Source organism: Anser brachyrhynchus (genome assembly GCF_964034855.1).
Source record: "Anser brachyrhynchus genome assembly, chromosome: 19".
Classification (NCBI taxonomy): domain Eukaryota; kingdom Metazoa; phylum Chordata; class Aves; order Anseriformes; family Anatidae; genus Anser; species Anser brachyrhynchus.
The window spans coordinates 6,328,784-6,345,895 of record NC_137712.1 but is presented as its reverse complement, the minus strand read 5'-3'; the positions used below and the strand labels follow the sequence as shown (position 1 = coordinate 6,345,895).

General features: G+C 48.9%; 1 protein-coding gene across 2 annotated transcripts; it reads right to left on the bottom strand.

Annotated features, from left to right (window-relative positions):
• Window positions 1-114: 114 nt before the first annotated feature.
• CRAT (carnitine O-acetyltransferase) lies at window positions 115-17,047 on the bottom strand. 2 transcript variants are annotated; one of them, XM_080562374.1, is made up of 15 exons: window positions 16,751-17,025; window positions 14,816-14,907; window positions 13,379-13,642; window positions 12,796-12,914; window positions 10,433-10,486; window positions 9,272-9,437; window positions 8,526-8,700; window positions 7,846-8,024; window positions 6,664-6,764; window positions 6,100-6,219; window positions 5,484-5,606; window positions 5,132-5,267; window positions 4,594-4,656; window positions 3,937-4,074; window positions 115-3,381 (listed from the first exon to the last, which is right to left on the bottom strand). In XM_080562374.1, exons 2-15 carry the CDS (start codon window positions 14,843-14,845, stop codon window positions 3,166-3,168), a joined length of 1,884 nt encoding a protein of 627 aa, XP_080418500.1. In that variant the 5' UTR covers window positions 14,846-14,907; window positions 16,751-17,025; the 3' UTR covers window positions 115-3,165. The 2 variants fall into 2 exon arrangements, with proteins under 2 accessions (XP_080418500.1, XP_080418499.1); XM_080562373.1 differs by lacking the exon at window positions 14,816-14,907 and having other exon boundaries at window positions 16,751-17,047.
• Window positions 17,048-17,112: the final 65 nt, after the last annotated feature.

Below are 17,112 nucleotides of genomic sequence, written 5' to 3'. Positions count from 1 at the left end.
ATGTTAAGACAATAAAAGGAAGGTGACAGAATGTCATGGTTCGCTGTTCTTGCTGTCCCCACACACAAACGTTCTCCTGTAAGGGCAGTAATGCAACTTCTGCAGTGACTAAGATTTAAGCCTTTTTGTAACACTTGTTTATTGTGTTTATTCGAAGCTTATTCGAAGAACATTTCAAAACTTTGCACGACATGGATTACACTATCAAAACAGAACTTAATACAGCTAACCAGCAAAGCATGCAACACTACCAGGCTCTATCAGAAATTGCACTTATACCCCAGGAGTTAGTTGAATGTTCTCAGTCTATGCATTTCTTTATTTGCTCCAAATCAGTAGTTTTTCCAGAAGTTAAGTTTTGTGTACTTAACGTGGCTTTAAGACTATGGACATCTCTCACTAAAGCAATCAGACAATCAAAACCAGGGAGGAGAATAGTACTCAGTAAGCCGACGCTGGAAAAAATTGGAAGTATGAATCAGAATACTATCACATTTTAGAACTTGCACAATAAAAGACTTTTTTTAAAAAAAGGAGAAACCTTGTAATGATTTTAGTGTCCTTTCAAGCACTTCATAAAAGTTTTTCATCTGAATTTCACCTCCATGTATCCTTAAGAATGCATAAAATGATTTAAGAATCTTGTCTTTCAATGTGATACTGCTCTTCTTGCAGGCACTCTGCTGAAGCTAGTGGGATATCCAGATTTAGATCCAAGACAGATCAATCCCATCTTCTGAGATATATTCATAGCAGAGTGTGCTTCTGCTTAATCTTTAATAGGCACTTTCCTTTGAGACCCTTTGCCTTTCATAAGACAGTAGAAAAGGGCCAGTTACAAATACTTAAGTGGCAATACTGTAGTATCGGTGGTTGAAGGCATTGCAGACACAAAAGTAACTCATCCCCTAGCACAGAGGCTGATTCAGTACCGGGGAAGGATTACTTTGGCAAAACAAATATTTTTCAAATTAAAAGGCTCCATAAAAGTAGATACTGTTATTTCAGCAAGGTGTGGTCTTTTATGTAGTATTTACAATAGCTTACACTTTGATAATACCAAGTATCCTCTTGCAGTTTTCAGTCTACTTCACAGCAGAGGAGTAACAGAGCAGGGATGTGTGTTCACAGGTTTGTAGCGCTCCCACTGTGCGTGTTTTTTTTGTTTTGTTTTCCCCACTATCTTACTCCATTCAGGATTCTTCTAAAAGATCAACTAAATCCATGTAAATGATGTGAAAGTGGCAGTTCATACAATCACTGGCTGTGCAGGTGAGTTTCAGTTAAATTTTCCTTTTTAAGGTTTATTTAGGTATATGAAGTTTTAAAGTAAAATCCTTTTAGAAAAAAATACAATACACATGTGTCTTTCAAGAAGCAGATCAGAATAATATTTTTCTCTAAACTGGCTTAGTGCAAACTTCATATATGTTTACCAAGGCACTTTGATCACGTCCCTTGCTAGTCTATCATCGTAAAAGTAGCAATTATGATAAAATATTTCCCTCTAACAAAACAGGCCATCAGGCTTGTAATGCTTCTCGTTTATGGTGATGTTCTAACAGTCACATCTTGAAGGGTGTGCAGTTTAAATATTAAATTAATTCCTGTTGCAGAAATAGCACTAGAATTCTTCATTACCATACAGTTTTACTAAATAAAAATAAAAGGAGCCTGGATTCTGGCAGATTGATTAGACGTAATGCTTACAAAAGTTCCTATGCTAAAATTGTATGTTAATGTTTTTTATATAATCTTTTACTGTCTTAAGTACATCAGCTGAACATGAAAACGCTATTACAAGCTCCATGTCTTTCACAGAATAGAGCTGGCACAAATCTGAGTAACGCTGCAGTAAGAAGGAATTCCAGAAAAGGTGCTGTATTGTTACTGCAGGAACAGTGGCTGCTAAAATGGACAAACATGTAAAGTGCCTGCACGTTCTCAGCTTTCTTCCTCTTTTCAAGTGTTTCTGCCTCTCTAACACAGAATGATGTGTAGAAGGGATATTCTGCAGCTGATTTTTCTTTGGCTCTAACAGATTTGATTTCTGTGGGCCAAAATCAGAAGTGTATTCTCGAGTTGCTGATCAGAAATATTTCTGTTTATCCACAACTTAGGCATAACCTTTTACGCATAAATGCGGTTTCTGAAAGCAAGGTATAAAACCACCTTAGATGTAATGTGTGCCCTGAAGGAGAATAGGCATGTGGCTCTCTGACTAGTAAACAGAACGTCAGCATCTGTTTCTTTTCCTCAGCTCCAAAGAAAGGTACAAAGAAGCAACTGTTCTGCTAAAATGCATAGGCAATTCCTCTTCATCTCCACAAAAGTTCAAGTACCTAAAGCCAAACTTAGCAAAACCTGTGTGAGAGAGAAGTTTTGTATGACTAGGCCTGCAACAGCAAGCTTCAACAAAAAGCCCAGAACAAAGCAAACAACAACAACAAAAAAAACTACCTTAGCTTGTAGTGGGTGATGTACTCTTGTTAGTTGGGTCAGTGCAACAGAAAGGAGATCTCAGCATCTTAAAATGAGGGGAAGGGAATGTTCCCAGGCCTATAAAGCACATAATGACCAGGTGTCTGGGGTTAGTAAAGTGCACTCTTAACAAGACTGGGTCTGCTCTGACTTAAGAACTTCTTTCTCCCCTTGCCAAAGTTCAGTGGTGATGTTTTGCTGGAGTATACGAAAACTCTTCAGGCAAGTTTCAAAGATGCTGCACTCTCCAGAAGACTAAACCGGAAAAAGGCTTGGTCTTATAGTAGTTCCATCATAAAACAAACATTCCCTGCTTTTCCTGGAGAAGAACTCCCTCACCAAATGGATTTAGATACCGGTAAGGACTGTGCTTTCTATATTCTTTTATAGTAAGTTCCATAAAAAGATCCTATTTCAGTCCTCTTTGAGGACAGGAAGGTGCACTTTGCATTGATGGGAGAGGACAGGTCAGTTCCACTTTGGTTTAAGACGATGCTTCTCTCACTGCACAGTCTAATATCTGCAGATGGCAATTCTGTAATGTCTTGCTGAAAACAAATGGTAGATGCCCTCCTGGGTTCCAGTCAGGGCAAGCTGTCCTCTCAATCATTTTCTGAGGAACTGGGAACTTCAGTGCATGAGGGACAGCGCCTTTAGCTGGGGACTGTGCATCATATTTGCCTCTTACAGTTTGGATTTGGGAGTGGACTGGAGCAAGATCCTCATGTCTAGCAGTGCTTTCTCGAGATAATGTGCCATACGAGCTGCATTTGTGTCAGCACAGCTGTTGAATGCTGAAATTGCGAAGTTGATATGTTCATCCATCGGGTTGTAACAGACTCCGTAGCCATCTGGAACCACGGGACCAAAACACATCACACAGTCTGTCTTTGCTGGGACCTGTGGAGACAATGTAATTAAGCTTCTAACTAGCCAGACAGAAACACAGCTATCAAGTGCTAACAACTGTGTCAACAGTAGAAGAAACTGCCATCTCATGAAAATGCTCTACAGAGGGCCTTTTTGGTCAGACACACCTACCAGCGCGCACGTATTTGCTGGATTCTGCCATTTTGTAGTAATTTGATTTCTTGTGCTTCTGCAAAGGAGAATTCTCCCCAACACGAGCTTGTAGTAAGTCATGAGTAGAACTTACTCAGTAAGAACCACAGTATGGCAGATAAACAAGGCTATTTTGGCATCTAACTCTAATTGATACCACTTGCATGTAGACACCAAGCACTGCAGGTGATCTAGGCGTTGGTTATGCTGGTGTTTTTACAGGGGTGAGAGGCAGCAGTAAGATCAGAGCTGCAGCTTAATGGGATAGGTAGCAGGCTTAAACTTTTCTGTCCTCAAATGGAGATTAGTTTCTAATGGAAAGGGATGAGAGACAAATGTGGGGAAGAAGGGCAATGAACAGAGTGCTTCCATCGTTGCTCAAATGAGGCCTACCTGGCTGGTTGAGAGATTGAAGTGCATTGCAACAGCATATGCTGTGTCCATGAACAGCTCAGGCATGCTCACTAGGTCCTCAATAGCTTGAAGCTTCAAACCTAAGAGGTGGCGGTCTATTGCGTTCCCCCTTATTGCCTGTATAGAAGGAAGAGTAGGTGAGAGCTTGTCTAGCATGAAAGTGAGCAACACTATCAACTCCGGGGAAAAAAACAAAACAAAAGCATTTCTAAATATCTGTCAAGTCTACAACTGGGTATTGCCTTTAGGAGCGATAGTCGGTCTTGTTTCAAACGCCTGACAATTAAACACCCCAGTGGAACCAACCTTACAGTTCCCGCCTGTGTGCTTGTGGTTTAAGGGGGCCTCATGCAGCTGTCACATTTATTAGCTACAATGACAGTGAAGACCAAAGCTATTTTGATACTTGTTTTTGTGTTGTTTTTTTTCCCTGTCACAAGGGGCTCTTACACTGCTAGCTAGAGAGAAGGAGTTCAGGCAGTGCCCTAGAGCACTGTCAGATCAGAGTTAGCTCTGTGCAACAGCACTAATGGCCACATTGTTATGCCATAGAGATAATGCTCTTTAGGTCTCATCTTTAGCCAGAACCCCCATTTACTGTGTAAAACCCCAAGCATAGTTGCAGAGATCACTTACCATATCCGTGTATTCCCTGTGGGCCTGGGTAGCTCTCCTCAGCAAGTCTGCTTTCTCCTGGTCCTGCGGAGAATACACAGATTGTAAGTTTTTGTCCAGAATGGGTAACCTCATTTTGGCTGTTCCTGTTGGATGGGGGCATTTCTGCCTTGTGTATCTATGTTAAACTAGTGTTAATCTTTAAATTGTTGTTTGGCTGCGTTACATCACTCTGAATGTAACCATTCAGAGTTCTCCATCCATCAGCAGTAGAACTTAATGCGAGTGGCTAAGCAGACTTCTAGAAGGGAGAGACTTCTTTTTGGTAAGATTAGATAACTTCACATGTATCGAAAGCTAGGGAAACAACATGTGAGAGGACAGCCAAATGAAACCCAAGGTGTGCAATTATATACTCCAAGCTGTGTTTCAGCTTAACCTTTCTATCAGGTACAGGTCTGCTTAGCTGAAACCAGCTGACATAGGGTTAGCCAAATAAGTAGCTTTCCTTATTTTCTGTAGTGGAGTCCTCTCACTCCACTTCTTTTGAGATCCTCACCGATTTGTCGGGGTTGTCCATGGATTGCACAAACTTAAGAGAGTCGACAGAAGTGGAGCGGATGGTGTCTGTGCGGCCCAGACGGAACATCCTTAGCGATGCACTCTCATATGTGGCACAAGCGTGGCCATACATCCTGGGAGAGGGAGAAAAAAGTCAGAGAATTATAGAACAGTTTGGGTTGGAAGGGATTTTAAAGATCATCTTAATTCCAACCTCCCTGTTGTGGGCAGGGACACCTTCCACTAGACCAGGTCAGCCTGCTAGAGGCTTGTTTGTGACACCTTTCTCGAGCTCACATATTTGAGTCTGAAGGTGAAGAGGTTGAAAAACTACCTGTTAGTGGTCTTACCTGTAATATGCTAGCTGCAGGGCCAGCTGGATAAAAGCATCAGGACTTATCTTTTCTGACTTGGGGAAGGTTTTCCCAAACTGATGAAAGACCATGACTTTGACATCCAGGTCTTCAACCATTCTGCAAGGAAAGAAAGAGGAAGTGTTCCTTCGCCTACTGCCTGTTTTTGTAACGTAAAGGTATGACTTGGCTTTCGTGAGGCTGAGAGAGAACAGGGTACGTGGACCTGATCTATGCAGGGACCCACAGCTCCATCGTACACAGAGCCATTTAGGCAGCATCATGGAGGTGAGCTTTTTTGGCCACTGCTGAAAACCTGCACTGCGTTAGATGGGCTTATGCCTTTGTGTATATCTAGTAACCCTAGCTGGATCCACTAAAGCCTTGCTCTTTCTCAGTAAAGTGGGATGGATAAGCAATTGCCCCTTTTCGGCACCTTTGTTTCCTCTTGGCAGGTGGCTTTAGCGTGCTTTTCAGCTAGGTTCGATGCTGTTGACCCAAGAAGTTAACTTGGAAACACCCCTGGTTGCAGCAGGGGAAGGCTGACGTTTCAAATGGGGGCATGAGTTACTCTGAGTCACCGGAGTGCAGACTTCTGAGTGTATATACGTACATGTTGAGGTTCTGCTTTGCCTTCTCTATGTCGTTCTTGATTTCTGGAGTGATGTTAAACCGCAGCTTCTTGGGCATTGGCAGAGGAATCATCGGTGATCTCACCAGTTCAGGTTTCTTCCTGCTCAGAAAAATGATTACCTTTAACCAGTCCTTTGATGCGAAGTTCAGCTAAGCACAGTAGAACCTGTGCAGAAATGCACAGGAGATCAGCCCTGGCACTTTGTGACGCTTGTCACATGCTGAAATATTCACAGTGCCGTTACAATGCTTTTTGAGGGCCAAGAGCAAAGTCTCTTCTGTGCCTCCTGCCCAAAAGGAACACCTCTCCCAGGGAAAAGTGCTGCTAACTCTGAACAATGGCATTCCCTAACAATGGAAGCAGTGTGAGCTTGGACACTCAATTCTCATCGTAAATGCAAGAACTACTATAACTGAATAGCATACCATTACCCTTCTTCTAGAACAAATTCTTGGTGAGCTAGGAAGAGGCATGTTCTTGGGGAAGCAGGTGGTTTAAAACCTATTTCCAAAGCCAAGGAAAAGCAGAGAAGGCAGGACTCACGTGTACTCCACAATGTGATCCAGAAGAGCAACGATGGGTGGGCCTTCTGAGGGAGCGTGCTCGTATACGAGACCACAGGAGCCGTCTTCAGCAATGATGAACTGTGAGAGAGAATGAAGGAGAGCGCTGAGGATGGACATCCAGTACGTGAAGCAGGAGCTACCCGGAGAGAGCTCTTAGTATCTCACTGCTCCATGCCAGAATGGACAGCGATCCTTTTCCTGCGTGCTCAAAAGGTAACACAAAGGTCTCATTTAGCAATAGAAGTCTTTGAGCAGGTCTAGAAGGCTCTGATAGCACTGTTACAGTTTTGCAAAAGTAACTGGATAAAAGAGTGTGCCTGATAGCTATACTGGTGTGCTGCTCAGTGCCCTGGCACTACAGAGTGGTTCAATGGATTTGATTTATTTAGATGCACATGTAATACAGGAATAATATCACCATGTGCTGACTTTGCCTTACTTTTCAATTAGCTGAAACATCTAAGCTCTATCCCATCGATGAAGAGTTCCAAATAGGAATAAAATAACTGAAAACACGAAGAGTTCAGCAGAGATGGGAATCTTTTAAAGCACCACTGTGACAATCTGTGAGCCAAGACAGGAGAAGCTTGAATAACAGCTGCTCTTGAAGGCTCTTGACAAGACTGAATGGAGAAGAGAACAGAGGGATGCTGTGGGATGGCAGCTGATGCTTGGAAGAAAAAAAACAATGAAACAAAACACCACCACAACCAAAAAAATAATAAAAAATAAAAAACTAAACTCCACAACCCTGGGCAGCTTCTGGCAGAAACAGGAAAAGTGACAAGCCTAGGGAAAATACAAGAAACAGACCTCCCTATGTTTGGGCTGCCTCCAAGCAGATGAGGCATTGTTCACCGCAGGCAGAAAATTGATTTACAAGGAACACAAAGAATAGCTACACCGAGTAAGCGTGGGCAGAGGCAGCAAAAGGAATGAAAAGTCCCTGAAGCAGGAATGAGTGTTTGTGGTGACAGCAAGGGAAACCAAAGGGTTGCATGCTGTCAGCTTCCCTACCTTGTCTCTCCTATTTTTACACTTTGGTATTAGAGAAACTTTCCTGCAAAGGTTTCTGGATCTTCTTGGGCCCTTATAATCTCAGGAAAGATCATCTCCGTGAGACCCACGTCTTCAAAATCTTTAGAGCATCAGCACTTACTTGAAGGGTTTTGTCGAACCATCGGTTCCCGCTGTTCCAGCGGCTGCCTCCACCGTGCAGCATCTGAGCGGCCACGCGGCTCTTGTAGATGTCCTCAGACACCCGTGGCATTGGGGCGTCGAGGCAGACAGTGCATATGCTTTTCTCGATCGTACGCACAGATTCCTTGTTGGTCTTATCTGGGAGAGAAAAGGAACAGCAAATAAGAAAGGGGAGATGAAATACTTCATCTTAATTGGAGAGAGATTGGAATTTGAAAGAGGAAGTTTGAAGGATGCAGTGTTGGATCCCCGTTGTACCACAAGGCAGTATTTGTCGTCGTGGGGTTAATCACTTATTAAAGTTATAGGCAATTGGGCTGTTACAAGTGCCAGCGTGCTGCATTCAGCCTCCTATTTTCATGGTTCTTACATTCCACCCATTTGCAAGGCAACAGACTCAAGGATTTCAGGTTTAACGCGCCAAACTTCAGACTTCACGTGTGTACCTTCTAAAATAGATAAAGCAACACTTTGCAATGAAATTACGTTTCTTCTCTGGGGGTGGAAAATTCACGTATCTGCCCAGACCAAGCTTCAAAAGCTTTCCGAAGGAAAGAACTGAGCAGAGCACAGCGGTGAAGCTGGTATTCAAACATCTGTGGTGTGTGTTAGCACTTGCACATTGGGGGCTGCACAGACCTTTCAGAAGGTTGTTGTAAGCTTTTGCCCAGCTGTTTCGGTGGTTGGTGGTGAGGATCCCGATAGGTTCTTTGTTTGTCTGGAGGGAGGTGTTCCATATCTTCTCCAGCTGAATAAAGAGCTGGTCGGTGGTAAGGGGACTTCCGTCGCTGTTGTAAACATCCAGCTCAAAGAACTGAAGGTGAAAAGAGCAAAGACATAGTGAATGAAAGAAGTCTACCTGCAGAAACAGGGAGCAGCCGCTCAGAGGAGGTAAGAGCTGACCTAAGAACGCAGCTTGTAAGCAGACATTTGAAGGATGTTCAGAATTGAGAGACTCAAGTCCAAATTCCCTTGCAGGATGTAAATACAGCCCAGGTTTTAAGAAGCTCAGAAACCATGGTAATGAGGGCCAAGACACCTGAGGAATTCCCAGTTCCTAGACTCACCCACCACGGTAAAATTTGTTACTAATTTCCACTTGCAGTTTCCAATTTGAGACCCAATCTCCTAAGTCTGGACTGAGAGATGGAAATTGCAGGGACAAGAAAAAAAAAGAGCTTTTTCCTGCCTCATCCCTTGCTCACATGGGGCAATCCCAGCTGTTGTCCAGCTAAGGCCAAAGAAGATAAAGGAAGTTGGAATGCATCCCTGGTGAGGCAAACCCTGTGGGCAGAGACTTTCTGTTTGCTTTTCTCTAGCGGCACAGCTTGCTGAGAGGGACACGTGCATTCAAACAAACCTTGAGAGCCCAAGAGCTGCCATACCTGGAAGTTGTGAACCACTGTGATGTGTCTGGACTGCTTCTTGCCTTTGGCGTAGTTGACAATGGAGTCCCGCTTGGGCCCAGGAATGCGGCAGGATGAGAGGATCTGGTAGTACTGGTTCATGCAGAGGGGCTTCCCACCCATGTACTCCACTGGAAGGGTCTCACTGGAGGCACAGCAAGGTAAGGAATGACGGGGAGAGCAAACAGCAGTGAGAAGGCCTGCACTCCCCCACAAAACTGGCACAGGATCAGCCACGCAGCTGCTATATCTCCCTCCAGTAAGACCTAAAGATGGGTGCTGGTGGCGTAAAAGGGCCATCCTTCCCCATTCCTACTAAATTTCTTAACAGGAGCCACAGAAAGTGCCTGTTTGCTGCCTTTTATTTGTAAAGGGGAAAAACACTGTCCCCTCTACAACACCAGAGAAATAGATCTGTGGGCCTCCCACGTAGCTTAGCATACACCATGCTGCCTGCAGAGAAGAATCCAGGGCACATTATGCTGGGAGATGTCTGGATTCCAGTAAAATGGCAAAAATAGGTTTTCAGCTATAATCTAGGGTGGTGGGTGCCCGATCTGCTATGACTCGTGAACCCGCTTGGGCCTCAGTCATACTCCAGCTACCCTTCTCATGGTTGGCCCCGAGCCCTGTCTGAATTTGGCTGTAAAGGTGTGACGTTGGCAGTGTGTGAGCAGATGCTATTTTGGGAACATAAATAATGTATGTTTGGCAGAGATTTGTTGGTGCTCAGAAGAGAGAGAGGGTAGGGAGGAACGAGTTTCTCCAAAGCTAGCTGGAAGATGAGAAACACCAGAAATCCAAAAGGAGACAGATTCTTGCTGCCTGAGCTATAACTTGTTCTGTGGGCAAACTCAAGTATGCAACTCCACAAGACTGTCAGGCTTGATCCCTCCAAGCGTGTTTGCATGCCAATGAGAGTGTTAAGGTAAACAAAGATCACGAAGAAAGGAAAGTAAATTTGCTTTTCTCTAGCAGTGGTGACCTTGGCAGTAAGCAGCAATGTTGATTACAGTATCTCTTTTCAAATATATGCTGTTTTCTTTTGGCTTTCTCTGTAAAAAGGAGATTAATTGACTGGACTCGGCCTCTCTGTGACAGTAAGGAACATGTAAGAAGTCAGGAAGGTTGCTAACTCACTTGTCAATCATGGTCTTGAAGTCCAGGATGCCCTCGATCAGCTTGGCAGCAAACCTGGAAAAATACCAAATGCAACAAATTCAAACACGGAGTATCTGGGGTTGAGGGGTTAGCTGATCACGAAGAGTAGCAGAGCTTCTCTGCTCCATAGCAAATTCAGCTTTTCTGCCAAGCCCTTGTTGTGTCCAGCTCTGCTTAGCTGATGCAGTCACTATGGGGTTTTAGATTGAGATTGCTGCATAGTCCAACCATGTGGCACTTGTTTTTTAACGTGAGTATATTGCCAGGGAATTCTGGGCAACTTTAAAGAAAGGGCATAGTCTGGAGGCATAACTGACCCTCTAACAGATGCGTTTTCTACGATGTGTTTAGATTTTTGTCATATCCTAGTTCAGAGTCGTGGCAGTACTGAGAAAAGGGGACTTGTGCCTCTCCCTGGCCAGGAGCCAGCTGTGAGTTTCAAGTTCAGCCACAGTGCTATCTCTGTATCCAAGACTCATCGCTGCTGATTTAGTTCCTACCCGCTGAGTGTTTTGCTGCTGATGCAACCCTAAGAGCATTCCTCTGGCACCGAAGGGTCTGAAACAAATGCAGGTATGCTGCACGCCGCCACTTCGGTGCTGTGTTTACTAGGATCAACATAAACACTGCAAATGTCAGCTCCCAGCAGGGAGGGAGGCCGTGACGAGCCACATCAAACTGCTTCGCTTGGGAGTGACAGATGGGCCTGCTCCGGCCTGGGAGCTCCCACCCAAGCACGGGAGGAAGGAGGCCGGAGGTCACTGTGACAAGAGGTTGCAGTCAGCTGAGCTTCAAAGGCTTCCACGGGGTAGGAGCATTTGGCGTTTGCAGGCAGTGTCACCTAGGTTTGCTCAGCCTCTCCAGCCCTCGTAAAGATCAAAGGCAGGAACTCCAAGAACCTCAGGGCTGTTAAACAGATAAAGCGCATCTCCGCAAAAGTAGTTTTCAATGAAAATTACTTTGAGTTACTTTAGGCAGATACTGAAAAACCTGAAGAATAAAACAGCTGGGGAACAGAAGCGGGACAGCCTGTGTTCTGCTCCAGAGAGCAAAGAGCCTGGGAGCAGTTAGGGCTTCAGTGGGGACGGTGGAGAGGTTTGGTAGTTGACTTATTTTCAGTCAGCAGCGTTGCCTGATTGAGGACTGAAGAATACTTTCTAAATTTGCCTTCTGATATCTGAAGCTTTAGCCTCAAGGCATGCTGTCGAGCTTCTTTATGCTGTCACAAGATGTACAAACACTTTTAAACTGTATTTTATACAGCAGCCCATATTACCATGAAGCTGCTCCATTCTACTGGTTGAAGCACCGATAGGATACTATCTACTGTTTAGGTAATGTGAGGGAACACGAGCAAGAGTTTTCAAAGATGTTTGTGTAATCTCGCGCTGTGCTTGTAAGGCTCCCCCTCTGCACCCCGGTGAGGTGTGTGGAAGGGAGGATTTGTTCTCACCCTCGCTGCTCCCCTGGCTGGTGTGGGGATGTGCGGGGAGCCCTGGTGACGTGTAACGGTGGGAAAGGTATTCCTGGGTAAAGGTCAGTGCGGAGGTCAATCGCAGATGGAGTTTGAAACACACACGTGGAGGTGGTTAAAAATTAAAGGGATCCCACAAGAGAGAGAGGATATGACTCAGAGGCTGGTGCAGGAATGAGTGAGGGAATCGGCTGTGTGCGTGGGCAGCAGTGGGCTGGGGCTGGCCAGAGGACGCTGATGCTCGCTGGCGGAAAGGAGCCAGACAAAAAGCACAGGGTTTGATTGTAAGGGAGCTGGGGATGGAGGGAGGCTGGGGACTGTTAGTTTTCCAAACCATAAATTTGCAGGTGAAATGACAAAACAGGGAACGGTCCCTGCAGCAGCCTCCCCTATCCCTAAGAACTAGCAAATTCCAGAGACGTTTGTTTGGTCTCCCTTACACACCTGGCCTAGTTTTCATGCCTCCTTCAACTGCACGCGCAATCTGAGTGCCTTCTCGTCTTTAGTGTGTCAGGTACATCCTCACAATGTCTCCAGTGAGGAGGCGTTGGCCATTGTGCAGTGAAGATTTGTGCTGAAGCAAAGACCAAAACTTAGGTTTTGAGTCTCAGCTCAGGGCCTGAACCACCAGACTCTTCAGTTTTCTGCCTCAGTGAGATACTCAATCTGGTGCAACCAGGATTTTCCTTAGAGCCTACCACCCTTACCTTATCTGTACAGCCCGCTTGCAGAGCACAGACAGGCTATCAAATTAGGTGATCGCCTGCTCGTTACTCCCTTTCCCAGTCACCCTGAACACCCTCCTCCCTGCCCGGTGGAGGTAGCTCATCCCACCTGAAGCCCAGGGGAAGGCAGAAATGGACTTTACCTGAGCTGACCTTGTCGATCCAGAAAATCCTGCTTAGGTAAGACCACACCAGGGCTGGAGTGCACCACGACTGGCAGGCGATACTCCAGGTAAGCTGTCTTCAGCCACCAGTCGGAGAGCTGGGATGGAGAAAGGCAGACATGCAGGCACGGCGTCTGCTGCTGTTTGACCCAAGCCCAGGCGAATGCTCTCAGCACGCTGCCCCCAGCTCTGCCCCACACTTTGCAAACAGCGTATGGGGTTTGTGCTTCGCTTATGGTATGGTAGAGGGGGATTGAGGCAGCAGGGGCTCTTGGTGCAGGGCTTGAGCAGGGAATTTCCTTCAACTTCTTAGGGCAGCTGTGCGACGCTAACAGGTTAAGGGATTTAGTGACCACAAACAAGGTCAGGGACTCCGTTTCGTAAGCTCCGCTCACCCAGATCCTGGTGAACTTGCACAGCTCAGGGAGGCCAGCAGCAGGCTGCTGACGAAGATGATGCAATAAAAACACAGATCCCAGTGGATGCAGCCAGCACGTCGGAGAGGTGTGCAGCAGACCGCCTCCCTCCCTAATCAGCGCCTGGGGCCAAAGTCCCGACCTACCCAGTTCTCTGTTTTCTTGGCTCTCCTCTCCAGGCCTTTCTGCAGCCTCTCCCCGACGCCTCCCGGCTTGCGGAACTCGGCCACCAGCTCCTGCGTGTGGTTCAGCTCCTCCTCGCTGATGATGGGCTGCAGCATCTGCAGGTAGCGGTCCAGCGTCTGCTGCAGCGGCGGCACGGGGAGATGGGGCAGCGCTTCTTGATGAAGCAGGAATCTGCCCGGGATCTTGCCTAAAGCCGTCGGCTTCAGCAGGCCATAGGGCCTGGCCTGTAAAGCACAGAGCACATGTCGAGACACAAGTTCCCCCTGATGTCCGTGAGGTAGCAAATAACCTAGATCTGGGAGTCTCCATCCCAGATTGAAGGTGCACGGAGGTCTCAGCATGGGAGCAGAGCACACGAAGCGCCAGTGCAAGGTTCAGGTCTGCTGGCTGCATGCTCTAGCAATCTCTAGTCTCGTCTCTAGATGGTTGTAGGATCTCCCAAGGATCTCTGCTTGATCTCCCGAGATCCTGATTCCCATCTCATCAGAGGAAACACCGCCAGGATAATGAAACATCTCCCAGTGTCTGGGCATGTTTCAGCTGTGTTTGACAATGTCAAACCCTTCCATCCCATGTTAAGTGGGAACAAAGTAAATTGTGAAAGAAATTTCCTCTTAGCCAGAAACTGTTTCATCGCTTCTTATGATGTACAACAGCATCGTACGATACCCTCGTGCCAAATCAAACAACCCTTTATGCTTTGAGGAGGCAGAATGTAGTTAAGGCAAGTCAAATCTGAGGCACAATTAACTCCCCCCGCCCCAGCTTTGGCCAGGGATGGTTTATCACCAGCGACGGCTGGGGAGGACTGGCTGTGATGTGCTGGCCCTGGGGCAACGCTCCTTTGTGCTGGTGAACCCCCCCCAGTTCGTGGAGGACCCAGCTGTATTAGGACAACCTCTATCCAGTGGTGCCGTTACGGATCTGGCCAAATTATAGGGATCTTTGGAGAGGGGTCAGAGCGAACTGTTCGGGAAATCGTGGCTGAAGTCAACAGGCTGCACAGACCGGACAGGGAGCGAAACCCCTTAGAAAGCACCGCACCAGATGTTCTTCTACAGGACTCTGGACTTTGCCTGAGGATGCAAAGCCAGTGAGAAAATGCCCTTTGCTTTCTAAAGCAATAAGAAAATAGGTGTCCGCCAGCCCCCACCTCCCAAGAGTTAAGCACGGAGAAGAAAAAAGCTAAGTCTGCAAGGCGACAAAAGCCTTCTGTGCAGTGCTGAGCCCCCAGCGAAAATGCTCTACGCTCCTCGGAGGACCTGCTAAGAACTATGGGGTCAAGATCTGGGGAAGGAATGTTAAAAACAAGAGAAGGGGGAATTACTGAAGCATGAAAGGAGAGGGGCTGGGAAGAAATGAAGGGGGTTAATCATGGCAGCGTGGGCATACTGTACCTTCTCTGCTTGCTTCTGCTTCCTATCCATGGCTGGGAGGACAGAAATGATCGTAAAGCTCTCCCTCGGCCTGTCTTGGTTTCCTCTTCCCCCTGACAATGTGCTGCCCGTGCAGGGCGTCACCTCATTAGCAAAGTGCCACATGACTGCTCTGATCAGAGGGCTAAAGGCCAGACACAGGCCCGGGAGAGCCGGGGGTAATCCGCGGGTAATCGGACCGTCCGATTGCATCAAGCGCCGCAGAGGCACCTCTCCAGGAAGCCCTCCCTCGGCCGCTGCCCGTCAGCCCCGCGTTGCCCGTTCGGTGCCTGCTGCTCTCTCTTCGATCGATAGTTCTGGGCCCCCAGCCATGGCAGAAGTGAGGGTGCTGGGCATGTTTTTCCCTCAGCACGCAGGAGCGGAGGGGGGGGCTTCTCCCTTAGAGGCTGCCTGCAGTGAAGCTGCAGCGGCCAGGGGGAGAGAAACCAAAATACCTGCGGGCAGGAGGGACCCCAAGTTCTGTCCTGGAAGCAGGCGGCACCAGGGGGTGTCACTGCATGGGACAAGCACGGGAAGCACTTCTGTGGGTGACGGGGAATTTAGTCCCTTTACTCAGGTAAAGGTGGCCAGAGGGCGTTGGATGAGGACAGCTCTCCAGCAGGAACGGGTCAGTGACTGCGTCAGTAGGGGAATTAGTGGGAGACAGGAGCAGGTTCACTTTGGGGCTAAAGGTGGTGTCCTACTGCCCTCGCCCCCATGCACATATGATCGTTATTGCACGGCTGTGGGGAGCTCTGGGCCATCAACCCTTAAAAAGAGTAAAAAAAGTATCTCCAAAGCAGGGCAGCAACAGAACTGTGCTGTCGCAAGGACTATTACCCCATCTTTATGTCTGTCTGATCTACTGCGGGGCAGATGAGCAGGCTTTAACGTAGCTAAGATCAAGTATGAAGATCCCAAGCAAAGAGTTTCATATTTCCCTAGGGTTAACCAGGAAAATCCCAAACCACAGTGAGAACGCCCCCGTTTAAAAGCACGGAGCGGTTTTGCATCGTTCCTCTTTCACGTCCTCTGCTTGCTCGGTGCGAGGTCAAAGCGCAGCACTTGGTGGGAGGAGGAGGAGGAGCAGCGATCGCGGCCGAACAGAGGAGAGGCAGCCGGCAGCAAAAGACAGCGCAGAGCCCACCTTTTCCCCACGAGCGACGGGGAAAACGAACACCCGCGGGGTGCGCGGCCGCGGCCAGCTCGGGCTGGCGCCGCTCCCCAGCCCCGTTGCAGCTCGGCAGCTGCCCTTTCCCAGAGCCTGCCAAGCCGCTGGGAAACCCACCTGCGGGCTGGGGCTGGAGGGCAGGAGGCATTTCAGAGCCGGGTCCGATTCCCAGCACGGCCGGAGGTGTCAGGTGGCGGCGGGGTTTGTCTTTTCTTTTCAGTCGGAAACCGGAGCCCTCTCGCACCCCGAGAAAGCGGCTCGGGGAGCGAGGCCGTCACGTAGCCCCCGCTGTCCGCCGCCGCCGCCTCCTCCTCCCTGGGGGGATCTGCCGGGGGGCTGCCTTCCCCTGCCTGCCCCTCGGCAGGGGCGTTGGGGGGCCCGGGGGGGGTGCGGGGGTCACCGTCCCCGGGGGGAGGGGAGGGGGGGGGGCTCACGGCCGGGCCGGACGCGGTGCTTGGGGCCAGGCGCGGCGGTGACACGGGCGGCAGGGGACGGCTGGAGCAGCTGATCCTGAAGGGCTTCTCCAACCCTACGCACCCAGAATGACGTTCCCTCGCGGTTTTAGGGTTCCCTGAACGCCAACCCCGCAGGGCTGAGCCCCCCCCCGAGCCCCCCCTGCGCGCCCCGTGCCCAGCCCCGCTCCAGCACCCCCCGCCCCGTCCCGTCCCGTCCCGTCCCGTCCCGGGCCCGCCGCCGCCCCCTCGCCCCCCCCCGGCCCTGCCCAGGCCCGCTGGGCCCCCACTCACCGCCGCCCTGGCCACGAAGGCCAGCATGGCTCCGCGCCCGCCGCAAGGACACCGGCGACACCGGGCACCGCCGCCACCGCCGCCGCCGCCGCCCCGCTCGGCCGCCAAGGGGCGGGGCCGCCCCGCCGCCATCTTGGAGCGGGGCGAAGCCGGCGCTGCCATCTTGGATAAGGGCGCAGCCCCGCCGCTGAGGGAAGGAGGCGGTTTCCGAAGGGCGAGGCGGCTCCTCCGCAGGCTGCTTTGCTCGGGGCTCAGCGAGGGGGCGCCCTGCCCGCTGAGGAGCGCCTCTCCTCCCTCCTAACGCCGCTCAGCCGCTCCCCGCTTCGCCCTTCACAAACATGGCCCTGTGGGCAAAAGCCGTG